The sequence below is a fragment of the Rattus norvegicus genome, chromosome 16, assembly GCF_021556685.1.
Source record: "Rattus norvegicus strain SHRSP/BbbUtx chromosome 16, alternate assembly SHRSP_T2T, whole genome shotgun sequence".
NCBI lineage: Eukaryota > Metazoa > Chordata > Mammalia > Rodentia > Muridae > Rattus > Rattus norvegicus.
Genome location: NC_141549.1, coordinates 18,467,501 through 18,483,496, shown reverse-complemented (window position 1 = coordinate 18,483,496; position 15,996 = coordinate 18,467,501). Strand labels below are relative to the sequence as shown.

The following is a 15,996-nucleotide window of genomic DNA, read 5'->3' as shown; positions in this document are numbered from 1 at the left end:
GCTGTGGCCACCATCTAAAGGGGCAGCAGTTTCAGAGGGGTTGTCATCGATCCAGGGCTGCATAGCCCGGCTGCAGTTTTCACCCAGGCCTGCCTGGTTCTGTATCACCACAGTAGGCATCTGGTGGGCATGTTGAGGAGAGGGGGGTTATATACAGATGCCAGTACGTGAGGAGTCTTCCTGATGCTCAAAGAGTTCCCCCAGAGGTGTGACTAGGGAAAAGGAAATTCCCCCCAGGGTGGGTCCCTGAAAGCCCAGCCTGGCCCAGGGCCCATTGCCATTAGCAAGGCTGTCTTTTCTCCCTCACTACACTACATATGGGCGGGCCACCACGTGCCTGCTTCTCTTATGTCTTCCAACTGTGAAGCCATGGTGGATGTGAGATGGAGTACAGTATCCCCAGAGAACCGGGATTCTCCTGCAACAAGGTGCCATGCGCCCCCTGATCTCACCGGGGCTCCCAATCCCTCTGTCTATGGGGCTCGAGCATAGCTTGAACCTTTGGACCGGAACCAAGATGGCGGCCGGGCTTGGGTTGCTCAGGATGAGGGAACCATTAAGAAAATGCGTGCTCTCACCCAAGCCGCCTGCTCTTTCCCACAGGGGACACAAATGATCTTCAATGCCGCCAAGGAGCTGGGCCAGCTGTCCAAACTGAAGGTGAGGGGGCAGAAGATCTCAGGAGAAAGGCTAGGGACAGACCAAGAGGCAAAAATCCCTGCTCCCAGACCTGAACCCCACTTACAATGGAATAGAGAGAGGTGTTCAGCTTCGGCTGGGTCACGGATACAGCTCACTTGATCCACAACATCACGGCGAAGACTCATAGCGTCAAAGCTATGCCCACCTGACCTCTCCCCGCCATCCCCACAGGATCACATGGTGCGAGAAGAAGCCAAGAGCTTGACCCCGAAGCAGTGTGCCGTGGTTGAACTGGCCCTGGACACCATCAAGGTAAGGGAGGGGCCACAGAGGTTTTTAAGAAAGGCATGAGGAAGCGGGATTCGAGGAATGCGTAGGTGCTCACAAAGTTAAGTATACGGGTAACAGGCAGGGAGGGACTTTCCACCTTTGCACACAGGAAATACGAAGGTCCTGGGGCAGCTATGGCCTGGTGAGGATGGGGAGGGTGAGAGGTGCATGTTAGCAGAGGTGCTGGGAGCCATCTGCAGCCTCACTGTGTCCACCCTCAGCAATACTTCCACGCGGGGGGCGTGGGCCTCAAGAAGACCTTTCTCGAGAAAAGCCCGGACCTTCAGTCCCTGCGCTACGCCCTGTCGCTCTACACACAGGCCACCGACCTGCTCATCAAAACCTTCGTGCAGACGCAGTCAGCGCAGGGTAAGGGAATCTGGCGCTTCGCTCTCTCGGGCCAGCCAGAGTCTCGCCCAGCCTCGAGCTCCACCCCTGAGTGACGGACAGACCTCAATGGGGGCGGGGCATCCGACATCAAGGCACCAAGGACGATTCTTTGAGGGCAAAGAAACAAGGGGTGATTGACAGCCTTTGGAGGGGACCTCACTGACTCCGGAAGTCAGGAATTTAAAGCTTCCAGGGCAACTGAGTGACTGTCATTGACAGGACTTCTGTGGTACCCTTAGAATAAGGGATGATTGACAGCTCCAGATGAAATCTGTCATGGATTCGAGGCGTGGCTTCCTCATTAGGGGCGGGGCCTCTGCGCTGTGTCAGAGATGTGGAATGATTGACAGGTCTAAGAGGCTCAAGGACCTGCTCCTGGGAGGTGTGGGGACCTGGGAGGTGCTGGGGCCTCAGATCTTCCCGGACCCCTCTGTCTGTCTGTGTTGCTTCTGTCCCTGTTCCTCTGAGCTCTCGTGCAGCAGCTGAGGCCACAGGGCAGGGCTCCAGGGTCCTAGCATCTCTCCCTGAGGATCCCCGTTCAGAGTTACCCCAAAGGTGCCAGTTGGGCAGAGATTGGTGACCTCAGGCTTTGTTCTCGTGGTGGAATGGGAAAGGTTGTTATCCATGGCCCCTGATCCCCGCACAGCGGGTGGAGCCCAAGCCTCAGTTTCCCCTCCTGTTCTTGTTGCTTTTGGTGTCCCTAGTGTTCCCGGAGTGGGAGGCTGTCTGTCTGTCCGTCCGTCTGCACTGACGTTTCTTTCTTTCTCTCTCCCCTTCTCTCTCTTTCACTCTCTCTCCCTCTCTCTTGCTCTCTCTCTCTCTCTCTCTCTCTCTCTTGCTCTCTCTCTCTCTCTCTCTCTTGCTCTCTTGTTTTCCCTGTCACTCGCTGCCCCCTTTCTGCGCCTCCTCCCGCCCCCGCCACGCACACTCCTCCCTCCTCTCCTCCTCCCTCCCTGTCCATCCTGGTCAGTCCATGGTGGAAAGGGGACTAGGTTTACCCTTAGTGAAGACGTTTGTCCTGAGATGGGTACGTGCCTGCGCCGCCCGCCACCCGCACGCGGTGCCCGGTGCCTGCGCCCTCCCCCGCCCCCCGCCCGGCTAGTAAGACCCCGGTCTCCTCTCACGGGGCGCCGCGTCCTCGCACACGGGGAAGGGCGGCTTGATGGCTCCACCTAGGGAAGGAATCCACATCCCTTTCTCCCAAGCCGCACGCACCCCAGGTGGGGCCTGCAGCTTTTATTCCCAGAAAAGCGCAAAAAACTAAACAATGAAATGTGCTTAGATCCTAGGGCAGCCATTCTGCAGTCAGCCTCCTCCCTGACTGTTCTGTCACCTGGAAAACAGGGCTAGTGGAGACAGACATTTCCAGGCGTGCCTGGTGGTCCCTGTACTTGGGAGGCTGATGTGGGGGGATCACATGTTCCCGCCAATCTTGGCCAAACACCTGCCCCCCATCCAAAAAGAACTTGAGTCCTGTCCAGGGTTCCCACAGGCACCTGAGGTTTCCTGTGGTTGAGGGTCAAGGCAGCCCCCTTCCCTACAAGGAACTCCAGCTATGGCGGGAGGGTAGGGTGTGTGACAGCCCCTTCCTGGTGGAGCCAGCAAACCTGGGGTGGGGGCCGGCACTGACCCCTCCTCACTTCTTACTAGCCTGGGCCTTGATCTGACCTTTTACATAACCCACCATGTCTAACTCCCCAGCACCCTACCTCTGGCCCGGACTGAGCTTGCTGAAGCATTGGCCTGGGGGGAGGGGCTGAGCATGTGACTGGGGAGGTATCTGAGATGATATGGGTGGCCGCCTGGGGTGGACAGTGCTGGGGCCATGTGCCCCTCTTCATGAGCACAGGAGTCTCCTGCCCCCCCCCGTTCCCTGATCCCCGTCACTTCCTGTCCAGCACAGGTAACCTGGATGGACCTCTGATGACCACCTTGCCTTCCACATTCTCTTCCTTGCCATGCCAGTGCATGGGGTGCCCTGGGAGTGGAGAGCTGCCTGGGGATGGGGTGCTTAGGTGGGGTGCTAGTAGCCACAGGTCCACAGGCCCTGTGGATGTGCTTCTGACTCACGGGTGTGGATGGTTAAAGCAGTAGTTTTTATGCTGACCCCTCACGGGTTCCCAGCATGACCAACGTGACACTTAATGGTGATTGGGAGGAGCCGTATACATGGCTACCACACAAACAGACAAATTAGTTGACTAGGAAACTAATATTCCTGTTGACATCAGGAATAGCTGGATCCAGGTTCCAATGCCATTGGTCAATTGGTATCCCTGGAAACCTTTGTGGCTAGTTTACAATCAAAGTTAGGAACTGAGTTTCTATTAGCCCAGCCTGTGTCACATGACCATGTAGAGGTCAATCTCTGCTTCCTGGGCAGGAAATGTCCTGCATGGACCATTGTAGCTCTCTGACCCTCTCCGAGTCATGGCAGCTCTTGAAGAGCTTCTCAGTGGCAGTAGATCTGGAGTCAGGACAGGGGAGACAGAAGCTGTCATATCAGGGGACAGGACATTCTGGGAGACTTCAGAAGGCTGGGGGGGCGCCTGTGGCGCTGGGCTCTAAGGGGACACTGGGCTCCCTCTTGGAAAGGGACCCTTCGAGAAGACAGAAGTGCTTCCTTGGAGCCTGAGATGGGAGTCATGGGAGGCTCTTGAGCAGAAGAGGGATGAGGCCTGCTAGGTCGGTTTTTACTGTTGTATTGCTGGCTGAAAGGGAGGAGAAGCAAACCAGGAAAGCTACTAGCCCAGGGTGTCAGGGTAGGAGCGGGGCTAAGTCTGCACAAAGACACAAATTCACATCCAGATGAATTTTGAAGGCAACGCGGTCAGGATTTGTCTGTGTCCCAGCGCCCAGGGCTAGAATGAGGACAAGGGAATTGGATGGGCACACAGAGGAGAGCAGGAGAAAAGCTGGGGAAGTACTGACAGCTTTAGAGAATCATTGAAACAGGTTCAGGAGGCAGGGAGAGCCCACGAGATGCACTCGGCTCAGAGAGGTTAAGAGACCTGCCTCAAGTCGCACAGTGAAGCAGCAAAACCCCACAACTTAAGACTCTTGGCTTCCTAGTGGCACCTGGCATCCCCTCCCCTCAGTGCCTCTGTGAGCTGTGGCTGCCAGCACAGGGTGGGTAAGGTGACTGAGGTTGTTCCTGGTGGGAGGAGAAGAACCTAGCTCATCTCAGGCATCTCCCCTGTCCCACCCAGGCTCGGGTGTGGAAGACCCTGTAGGTGAAGTATCCGTCCACGTGGAGCTGTTCACGCATCCGGGAACTGGGGAACAGAAGGTCACAGTGAAGGGTGAGTGGCCCTATGGGGGGAGGAGCCAATTTCAGACTGAAGCTCGGAGGGCATTGTTTTTCTTTGGTGTTTAGAAAATGAAAAACTCCTGAGCTAAATCCTCATCAGGCTTGGCTGCATCCGGGAGTTCCAACGGGAACCCAGGACTTAGTCTCTTTCCCCAGTCTCCCGTCAGAGGGACTTGCTGGGGAAATGGAGTCTCTTCCCGACCCGGAAAACCAGGGACTGGTTCTGTCACACGGGGAACCTTACTAGACTTCCCCATTACCCCCAACAGTGGTGGCCGCCAACGACCTCAAGTGGCAGACTTCTGGCATCTTCCGTCCGTTCATTGAGGTCAACATCGTTGGACCTCAGCTCAGCGACAAGAAACGAAAGTTCGCCACCAAATCGAAAAACAACAGCTGGGCGCCCAAATATAACGAGAGCTTCCAGTTGTGAGTCGGGTGGGGACACCCTCGGATGAACCTGGGGACCAGCGGGCCACTGGTGCCTAGGGGTGGTGGGCACAGCCATGGCCAAGGTGCAGAGGGGGGACTTTCGGGTCACAGTCCTTTCTCAGACGGGCAGGTCCCTGGAGAGGCGATAATGCTTGGGATAAGGGGTAGGAGGGAAGGGGAGATGGGCGAGAGGATCCTGGGCGCAGGAGTGAGGTCACAGGGGTCGAGACCTGAGAACAGCCAGCCTGCTCTGGCCAATGACTTTGTCATTTAGGGTAGCTCCGAATGTGCTGCAGGGTGGGTTTGGCCGCCACAAGCGGCACAGGTGAGTACTGGGGAGATGGGATGGTAGTCAGGGACCACAGGAGGCTGACCGCTATGGCCCGACCGCCGTGGGACGCGCTAGGCTCAGTCGCCCGCCCTACGAGATGCGCTGCTAGTGGATGTGGCCTAGTTGGCGAGCATTGTGTGCGAGCGGCCCGGGAAGCCTGGAAGGGGCTTGCTTGCCAACTTCCCGGGAGTAGGAACTAAGAACGCGTGTGGCGGGGTGGTGGCTCCCCTGCGTGGCGGTGGGTGACTGGGCTCATGGTGGCCTTTCGCTGAGCCGGTCCTTGCCCACAGCTCCCTGAGCGCCGACGCGGGACCCGAGTGCTACGAGTTGCAGGTGTGCGTGAAGGACTACTGCTTCGCGCGCGAGGACCGCACGGTGGGGCTGGCGGTGCTGCAGCTGCGGGAGCTGGCTCAGCGCGGGAGCGCCGCGTGCTGGCTGCCGCTCGGCCGCCGCATCCACATGGACGACACGGGGCTCACAGTGCTGCGTATCCTGTCGCAGCGCAGCAATGACGAGGTGGCCAAGGAGTTCGTCAAGCTCAAGTCCGACACGCGCTCGGCCGAGGAGGGCGGTGCCGCGCCTGCGCCCTAGCGCGCGTTTTGGCGGCGGGGCGGGGCCTGGGAAGGGATGAGGTCCCGCCTTCCGTAGGCCACCGCCTCTCCAGAGGCCACGCCCCTCCACCTCAGTGGCCTTGGCTGGGGAGGCCCTGCCCCCTGCCCCTGGAAAAGCCATAGAGGGTCCGGTGCCCAGGGCATGGACTGGGCAGGGCTGCCTGGGAGGCTGGGTCGCAGCCTCTGGTGTCTGCAAAATACAGGGCGGGATGGACTCTCAAAAGCACACGCGCCCTCGGCGCACAGCTGGGGCTGCGGGCACCCCTCTCCGCGGACCCCGCCCTCAGCAGCGGGCCCACTGGCAGCTGGCGACCCCCTGCTCGTGTCACACAGGGCGGGCTGAGCTCCGACGAATGGCCCAGCCCCCATCGCTGCTAAATAACCATTCAGAATCTTCCTGATTCTTCCGGGAGGTCCCGCAGGCCAGGGACCCTCACTGAACCCTCAGGCTGCCAAACAAGATTCCTGTCCTTGCTCTTCTTTCTGAGACTTTAGTCGGAACCGGCCTAGTCAAGAAGGGGGGCGTTGGAGTTTTCCCGGAGCCAAGAGCCCCCCATTCCGCCTTTTCTCCAAATCCAGGCAGGAAATAACAGAGAGACCAGAAACTAGGAAAGAGGGAGAGATTGAGAATATGAACGTGCATTTCTGAGGGTCCTGTGCTTGTGGTAGTGGGACGTCCCTTTTCTACTTGGCTTGAACCACAGCATGTTTCCTGAATGTCACGTGCAGTGACAGGATAGCATGCAGGCTCTCATATATGATCCAGGTTTCATCCATGGAGCTCAGAGGTTACATACCATACATTGATGGGGGACTCATAGTGGAGCTCAGGAGGGAGTGAGTGACTTTCACTTTAGGACATCTAACATGCCTAAAGGGAAAGTGGTCTGAACAGAGATCACTCATAGAAAGTTTCTACATTGCTGGCATTGTGTGACATGTGCAAGTGCGTGCGCGTGCACGAGTGCGAGTGCGTGTGTTTTCCAGCCCTAGAATGTTGAAGAAAGTACATTGGAAGTGTTTGTCTAGTGAATTGTCCTGACTCCCAGGCTAGGACTGTTTGAAATTTCACTTTATTTACCCAGAGACCTCCTATTCATTCTTCAACCCTCATTACAAAAATCCTCCCCGACCCGTACAAAAGAATTTCTCAAGGACTTCCCCAGCTTATTCTTGCCCTTCTCTGATTTGGCCCTGACGTCATGAGACTAGGGTGTCTATGCCTGGTTCTGTTTCTCCTAATCCCCAGCCTCACTTCACAGGAGCCCCAAATTCCACAGCATAAGCAGGTCACAGTAATTGAAGGAAGATTGTGCCAACTTGAATTATGTGTTGAGAATGGCTGAGGGGTCTGCATGTGACCCCCAATTCACACGCACGTTTTTCATTACAGTTTCTTCTGACTTGACGGACATCCCTATGTGGGAGGTGTCCAAGCTGAGCCCCAGGACACAAAAGAAGGAAGCAGAGCAGAGGGCCGAGCTCTGATCTCAGGACAGCCCCAGATATAACAACGTCCTGAAAGGAAGTTACTCCAGGGCCTGGCCTTCTGAGTTCTCACCACCTCCCCTGGCGGCCCATCGCTGCTGGAGTCCTGCATTAAAGCACACTGGGGTGCAGCTCCAGTCCTCACACGCCAGGGATGGTTAGAGACTGGTCTGCAGCAGGCTGGAATGAGCCACAGCCCCACCCGCAGGAGAGGCAGGACTCTGAGAGGCAGATGCCAGGGGGTGAGGGAGGCTACAGTGTGGGCAGAAGGGGGAGGCAGGAAGAGCAGGTGGAAGGATCTGGGGTCCAGGCTCATTTATACCCTACCTAGAATTCCTCAGTTAGGGGGCTGGGGCGTGACTCAGCACCTGCCACTCATGCATTGTTCTAGGTTCATTTCCCAACACTGAAAAATCGAAAAGGTCCTGCATCAGCTCACCATGTCTGGGCGATTCAGCACTTGAAGGGTCGCCCTCTGCACCCCAGTCCGTTTCAGGCCCCAGGGCCTGTCGCCTCACCTGCCCCATCAGACATGCAAAAAATCAAGTGCACTCAGAACTCCTGGGGACCTCTCCCAGCCTGGACTGCAGACCTGTCAGGTCCCAAGGGCGGCCCTGCTGGGGGTGGGGTAAGGGGTGGGGTTGGCCTGGCTCCGCCCACCCCCACCCCAGCATCTTTCAGGACCAAAGCTGGCTCTGCAGACCTGTCTCCCTCTCCTTTTTGCCTTTTATTATTTTAAAAAGTGAATTCAGTTGAGCTGTTTAGTCCGACCCTTCTCAGCCACAGCTGCTGTGTTGACGCAAGTGACAAGCGAGGGTCCCCTGCACCCCAGAAGGTTCTTGACCCCTACCCCTGCCACGCAGCCCAGGGAGGCCCTCTGACTCGCCTTTCTTAGCATGTGATTGCAAAGGTAGAATCCCAGCGTCGTGCTTCTGGTTTGGTTTTTTGGGTTCTTTTTTTTCTTTTGGAGGATTTTTTTAAGTATCACCCCGTTAGTCTAGCATCTTTCAAGATGCCCTCAATTCTCAGTCAACACGTGACTTGGAACACATGTTCAAAATACCCGGGGAGTGTTCATGAGTGCATGGCGTTGAGATGTTTTGCACTATTCTGAATTTTTGGTCTCTGTAAAAAATATTTTATTAACATTAAAAAAGAAAGAAAAAGAAAAAAACACACAGAGTCTCTGGTACCAGCTAGAGTTCTTTCACTCCTTTAGACAAAACCTTATTCAGGGCTCAGCGAGAGGGCCCAGTAGGTAAAGGTGCTTGCTGGTAAGCCTGAGGCTGAATTCAACCCTGGGGATGCAAGCAGTGGAAGGACTCCTGGAAATTGTCCTTTTGCCTTCACATGTATAGTCACTCACACACTAAAACTGATGACAGCAGACATCTGCAGAAGACAGGCTGTCTTTACTCAACATGAGTTTTTCTTCTCCTAGAACAAGTGTACCCTGCTCAGTCACCAAGCATACCCACGGGCACGCCAAACCAGCCAAGAGGCAGAGGCCTCCTAGGAGGGAGTGGTGTACTTAGTAGTTGGAATGCCTGCCTTGAGCATAGGAAGCCCTGGGCTCTGTGCCCAGCACCATGAACCAGGCATGTGCTTGCCTGTCATCACAAGCCCTGGGAGGCAGAGGCAGAAAGATCAGAATTTAAGATATTCCCTGGTCACACGGTTGAACAGTCAAGGCTACATGAGACCCTAGACAATGGTTTGCCCATACTATGCGGGGTCCTTCACAATGTTAGAGAAGGGCCCTGTGAACCTGAGCCATTGAGTGACATTGTCCTAGAGTACACGGAAGAGACTCTGGGACAAGTTGATGACTCTCTGTGTGGTAGGAGCCGTCTGGTCAGAGTGTGGACAGTTTCTTAGTCCACACCAGGCACACACCACTTGCGCATGCTCCCATGTAGTGAGTACCTTTTGCTGCCCCTCCTAAACTCCAGGAATGGGCCATGCTCTCAGACCCCACCCAGAGAATATTGGGATCTGTGGATGAAAAGCACAGATGCACACAGTTGTTCAATTTTAACTTATCTTTTTGGCTCAACTGCTGGGCAGGCCCTCCACTCCTCTACGTCGGCTAGTGGTCCTTCCCAGTGTTCAGCACACTAAATCTGCGCTCAACTTCAGCCCCAGCTCAGCAGCCTCAACTGCCGGCCTGCGGAAGCAGCCTGGCCAACCCGCCAGAGACTTCACATGGCTGGCTGGCTTCTCTCCCACTGCCTGCAGGAAGCAGAAGTCCGGCCCATTCCTTCTGCCCAGCAATTGGCCCATGGCATCTTTACTGATAGATCAAGAATCAATTGGGGAACAGGACCTTAGCATCAGAACCAACCCTACACTCGCAGAACAGAGCCCTATGATCCTGGGAACAGGTAAACTAGATCCAGAAAGCCCTAGCATCTGGGTATAGGAGGGTCTGTCTTATTTCCAGCTGTCAGCTCCACACAGCTGAGTCATCTCTACTCAGGGCTCACCCACGTCATGCCCGTGGCCATGTCTCCAGGGCATTTTGATTGATAATTGACACAGAGAGTCCACATTGTGGACCATTCCTAAGCAGGTGAACTTGGACTGAGCAGAAACCAGAGCTAGCCAGTCAGCAGCTTCCTCATAATTCTGGCCTTGAGTTCATCTTCAAGCTGTTTTTGGCCTGTTTCATCAGACAGGAACTGAAACTAGCAACCCAGTCTCTCTGTCCAGGGTGACAGTGTCTGCTCACTTCCCTGAACAAGTATGGTGGAGACTGTTTCCATAGGAAGACAGGGTGTGATGGCCTCTATATGACCTTGCACAATCTATCGGTCAGGTTCTCCCACAATTGTTTTGTAGGGTAGGGGCATAGGATTCCCAAAATTTCCACACTCCCTAAGTGCCTAGTGATCTGAACAAAATGTACTTGCAAGCCCTACTGCTTCTCCAAATCTTGACTGGTGGGGATAGGGACGTGGGACACCAAGAACATATACCTCAGTGAAAACCAATGAGGATGATTTAATACAAACACAAGCAAGTTACCAAGACCTGAGTGGGCAAGCAGTCATCCCCAGAAGGTGGCACCTGCTGACCAGCTGACATTTGCTTTGGCTTTGAAGGCACAGCGGCCACCTGGCCTGCTGGGAAAAACAACCCAGGCCAAGAGGAGCACCCCAATGCAGCTGGGCCTCTCGAGGCCCCAAACACATGAGCAGCCAAGAGACACCTGAGACACAAAGGCAGGGAGAAGCTCTGGAAACCAGGGGTGGGCAAGGGAGCCATAGCCCCTACCTGCACACACACGCCCCCCCCCCCGTGGGGGGGGAGGAGCTTACAAAGTCATGAATACCCTGAAACCCAGCAGTCAACCAAGGGAATAAGAACCTCCCATCTGGACACAGGAAGCACAGTGTCCTCTGCAGACAGGTTGAAGGGTGGCTATTTCTCAACCCAACTGGGATTCTGAGGCCTGACACACTAGGTGCTCAATAAATGCTTGTTACATTCTGTTCAGACTCTGTCACTGTGCTCAGCCTGTCGCCTAGCACATGGGGTCAATAATACTGTTTCCACTGTAAGCACATCGTGCCTACTACAAAGATAAGCACCATTGGGACCTCCATCCCCAGCATGTACTGAGTGACACACAGTAGGCACTCAGCTCATCAGTGTTTCCTAGGACCTGGCTTATAGCAGTTTCTTGGTGTATTGACTTTTTTCTTGTTTTAGTATTCCCAGAGCTAAGAATGGTGCCTAACACACAGTAAGCCCTCAATAAACACTCAGATTTTAAAAATGAGTATGTATCCCTAACACCTGACTCAGGCTGAACAAAAAAACCTGATGATGAAATCAATCACTGATAAGGGGGAGTCATGCCTCTTTCCCTGCTCTAACAAGGAAACTTCCTTCACGGTGGACCCAACGCACTGTGCTTGCTCCTGCCCAATCTCTTGGTGGCCAGCCCTGTTTCCAGCATACAGTAAGTACTCCATAAATGCTGCCTGTGTGCAAGTGGCTGCTAAACAGGAAGACATGGAGACCTCTGTGCTTGTAGAGCCCTCTGTTGTCTGCCTAGGTGGCCCTATAGTCAGTTCCAGGCAAGCACATGAAGTTTAGGTGGGTGGCAGTGTCTTTGGCTTTTTGCCAGTTGCCTCAAAGCTCATCACGGGCAGTGCTGTCCAGTGGAGATTGGAGCACATCTGAGTTCTTGGCCTCACGGCTCAGTGCTTGCTGTTCCCGCATCTTCTGGGACTTGGCTCTGTCCCAGTCGGTCTTAACCTGTTCATTATTCCACACAACTGAGGTCTCTGTGTCACTCACATAACCATCATCCCCCGTGTAGTGTGTAGGGTAGATAAGGAGGGGCTCCACGGAGAAGGCACGCAGGTTGCGGGGAGAGAAGTGACTCTTGTATTCTGACCTATGGGAGACAGGAGAGACACAGGGGAGATGGAGACCAATGATCCAGAAAGAAGACTCCTTTGAGTCCATTAGGATTAATCCTACCATGCCTAGCTTCAGAACCCAACAGTTCCCTGCCCTGATCTTCCAGGACTCAAAGACCCCAGACTGCCACCCAATGCCCCTCAAATATCTTCCTTACATTGGGTGCTTGTCAAACATGACAGGCAGAAACTCATCGACAGGTAGCATTTTGGCCAGTGGCTTGGCAGCAAGCAACTTCTGAGCACCTTGCAGGGAGATTACATAGGCTAGTGTCCAGTAGGAGTAATCAGCCTCCACCAGGTTCCTTACACGGGGCACAGCTTTTTCAGGGTGCTCCACCTGCATGCGCTTCCGGCCCACGTAGCTAGGGTGCAGAATCAGAGACTTGTTACATGCCACCCACGTGCCATAGAATACTACACAGAGACAAGGAATAGGGCTGGGCACAGGAAAATTGGGCAGGAACCAAGTCAAGCCACAGACAGCAGAGCTCCGACATCCTCCAGGCTCTAGACTTACTTCACCCTTAAGTTCCAGGCTCTGCCCCTGAGCCCTGGTCATGCCTGGGCCATACCCAAGACTGGTGTCCCATCCCCAACCCTTCCACCAACCTCCACTTACATGAGGTCCCAATCCAGCCCCTCACGCTCCACATCCTGCATGAGGTTCATCAGACGTCTCTTGAAGAAGATCTCAAAACGTAGATCATCCTCAAAGACTAGTGATTTCTGTAGTCCCCGGTCAACCACCTGAGGGAAGGTGCCACTCCAAGTTAAGGAGACCCAGCCCCAAAGATGCTTGCTAGGAAGGAAGTATGCATCCCAACCTTCCACATCCAGCTATGTGCCCATCCTGTCACTCTTCTCCTGCCTATCTGTTAGGGCTTTTTCTGTCTGGGACCTCTGCCTGTGTTTAGCTTGTGATACTCAGAAGCCTTCCTCTTGGCAACAGGCAGGCTCCTCTTACCCTTCCTCCTTGGTACAGTGCCCCAGTCTAAGTGGCTTCACTATCAACCAAGAGAGCTAACAGAATGCCCTTGAGGAAGTTTAGGAAAGGAGAGTGGCTCACATGAGCACCTATCACCTTGGGCACTTAGATATCCTACTTCCTTCCCCTCATCATCTGGAGCCAACACTCCACCCATCCAGCCTTGCTTGCAGGTTCCAAATCTGGTTCTTGTGTGACATCATGGCACATTATCAGCTGTTGTCCAGAGTCAAGTTGTGGGGCAAGCAGGTCTCTCTTGGGAGTCACAGCCCCAGACTTTGCCTGCAGTCTCCTCACTCCCCAGGTCCACTTTCTGCATCTTGGCAATGCCAAGACTGTGACTGCCCCTTCACGTGTATCAGGCCACTGTGACAACAGTTCATGCAACAGACACCAAAATGTAGCCACAGATTCTGCCACTGGTGACATGGGGACCACAGTTCCTCCCTGGGACTCTGTAACTGACCTAGTCTGAGGAGACCAGGGACTGTGGGTCAGGCCTCCCTCATCCCAGACACCCACCTCTTTCCAGATGTTGTAGTGGCTGAGAAAGCAGCCCAGCTCTCCCTTGGTGAGTGGCCGCCCATGGTAGGGGTCCCGGTAGCCAGGCAGCATCTGGATGCCCATAGCCTCCACCTGGCTGGTGTTCATGGCTCTGTGGGGATGTCGGAGGGAGGAGAATGGTAGCAAAAAGAGGAGGACAAGGATGGGGAGGATGGAGAAGATGGGGAGGAGATTGAAGAGGATGGGAAGGATGGGGAGGAGATTGAAGAGTATGGGAAAGATGAGGAGAGCAAGGAGGATGGGGAGGATAGGGAAGAAATTGAAGAGGATGGGAAGGATGGAGAGGAGATTGAGAAGGATGGGGAGGATATTGAGGAAGATGGAGAGGATGGGGAGGATGGAGAGGATAGGGAGGATGGAGAGGATAGGGAGGATGGAGAGGACAGTGAGGAGAATGGGGAGGATAGGGAGGAGAGCAAGGAGGATGGGGAGGATGGGGAGGAGAGCAAGGAGGATGGGGAGGATGGGGAGGAGAGCAAGGAGGATGGGGAGGATGGGGAGGAGAGCGAGGAGAATGGGGAGCAGGGCAAGGATGAGAAGAAAAGCAATGGGGATTGGGAGGAAAGCAGGCGGATAGGAGGGTAAGGAGTAGGGAGAAAGGAGGGGGGATAGGGAAGAGGTTGAGGATGGGGAGGAGGGAGAGGGCATGGGATCAGACAGATGGGAGGAGGGAGGAGGATGGTAATAGGAAGAGGTGAGGTAAGGTAAAAGAAGCAGCTCTGCCTACTGATCAACCTCTGCAATCCTGTGAATGGCCCCACACTCTGGGTCTTCCCCAGTCCATCACTTTGTACAAGAACATAGCAGCTTGTCCCAGGATGAGAACCTTCTTGTTCCCTGGCTGTGGACTCACTCATTCCTCTCCCACAGCTGTACTGAGGTCTGCCAGAATGGCTCCATCCCTTCCATGCTTCCCAAATGGCTGTGTGTACAAGCACACGTGCACACACAGACACACAAGTGCACATATAAACACACGCAAATGCATGCGCATACACACACGCACACACACGCATGCATGCATGCACATGTACACGCACACGCATACAAGCACATAGTACGCACTTGCCGTCCACAGCCTCTACCAGCTGGAAGTCAATCTCCTGCTCATGCAGTGCCCGCAGCATGCGCTCTCGCCGGTCCAGCCTCCGCTTCAGGTTGATCATGAAGACCTGCAGCCAGAGCCTCAGTGAGGGGGGAGGTCAGACCACTGCTTCCACCCACCCAGGAGGCCCCAGCCCACCTCGTCAAAGCCCATCTTGTCTGCAGTTTTCTTGGGTGCTGAGATGAATCGGGAGAGCTGCACTGGTGGATGCTTCACTGAGGGTAAGAAAGCAGGGGTCACTGGGGTCCCAGGACCCCACCTTCTCTCAGCTCCCAGTATGACTAGGCTATGCCCCAGGTCCTTCACTCCTGCCACATTCCTGCCCAGAGAATCTCGGATCTCAGTTGTGACAGCCCAGGCAATGGGAGCCTCCAGGCCTCTCTTCTGGCCCAAGTGTCCAGAGGATGGGGGTTTGTCTACTCACATTGCATGCCCAGAGCCCAACACAGAGCCTGGTAAACAGCAGTCACTCCATAGTTACAGAGGGAGTGATACAGACCTGCTTTCTTCAGCTGCATTCTCAGAAGTTTACATAAATGCAGTGAGGCTCACACTGGCTGCTGTCCCTCCAAATGTGACCTCCTAAAAGCTACATAGGTGTAGCAACCCAGGAAGAGAATAACTTTGCTGCAAAACAGGATCAGTCTCTTTGGCTGGGTTCTCAAGCTGTAGCCCAAGATGACTGCAACTTGCCATCCCTTGGCCTCAGCCCCTGGACTGCCAAGTTCATAGCATATGTCGCAGATGACAGCCCATGGTTCAGTTTTCTCAGCGGTGTGAGGATACCAGAGGGTACAAGAGCATGTCAGCATCTGCCGGGATGACATCTAACCCTGTGACTTCTGCATATTCCCAGTGGCAGGGACTATGGTGTCTCTCGGTCATACGCCATACACAGGGACTGCCACCCAACAGTACCCACTTAGTTCTTGAGATACATGCAAAATGGTGAGGCCAGTGCCCAAGGAGACTCACCCATGACCTCCAGCTGCACGTGCATGAAGCTCTCTGCCTCGTCCTGCAGGCTGCTGTGCGAGCGTAGCGGCACGGGCAAGAAGCCGTACACCTCCTTATTGCACACGTACATTTGCACCTCTGAGTGTGGGGATGAGAGGCAAGTCAGTGCTGCACACCCTCCAGGCGGAGGCTGGGGCATGGTGACCTGATGCAGACCAGCCTGGGCTGCATGGCACCTTGCCTCAGGCAAACAATCGCTGGTCTTCATTTCAGACTTTGGTCATTCTTCACCAATATAAACTGGTTTTGGTTTATGGGTGCTCAAAGGCAGAAGTGAGGTTGGAGCTCATCAGTCTGATGTGTGTGTGGGGTGGGAGGGTGGTTTTTTGAAGACAGAATTTCTCTGTGTAGCCCA

General features: G+C 54.7%; 2 protein-coding genes across 10 annotated transcripts in view; one reads left to right on the top strand and one right to left on the bottom strand.

Moving 5' to 3' along the window:
- Unc13a (unc-13 homolog A) overlaps positions 1–8,712 on the top strand; it is a 48,080-nt gene extending 39,368 nt beyond the window's left edge. For 3 of the 9 annotated variants that reach the window (XM_087589075.1, XM_087589074.1, XM_087589073.1), the window contains 7 exons: positions 604–660; positions 874–954; positions 1,194–1,341; positions 2,333–2,389; positions 4,572–4,664; positions 4,942–5,101; positions 5,726–6,109. In XM_087589075.1, the coding sequence (XP_087445201.1) occupies positions 604–660; positions 874–954; positions 1,194–1,341; positions 2,333–2,389; positions 4,572–4,664; positions 4,942–5,101; positions 5,726–6,026 (897 nt within the window). In that variant the 3' untranslated portion in view covers positions 6,027–6,109. 9 annotated transcript variants of the gene reach the window in all.
- Positions 8,713–10,517: 1,805 nt separating this feature from the next.
- Positions 10,518–15,996, bottom strand: part of Colgalt1 (collagen beta(1-O)galactosyltransferase 1) — a 12,282-nt gene continuing 6,803 nt past the window's right edge. The window contains 7 exon segments of the mRNA NM_001106067.2: positions 10,518–11,942; positions 12,126–12,332; positions 12,590–12,717; positions 13,478–13,610; positions 14,585–14,691; positions 14,763–14,839; positions 15,600–15,719. Of these exon segments, the coding sequence (NP_001099537.1) occupies positions 11,675–11,942; positions 12,126–12,332; positions 12,590–12,717; positions 13,478–13,610; positions 14,585–14,691; positions 14,763–14,839; positions 15,600–15,719 (1,040 nt within the window). The 3' untranslated portion in view covers positions 10,518–11,674.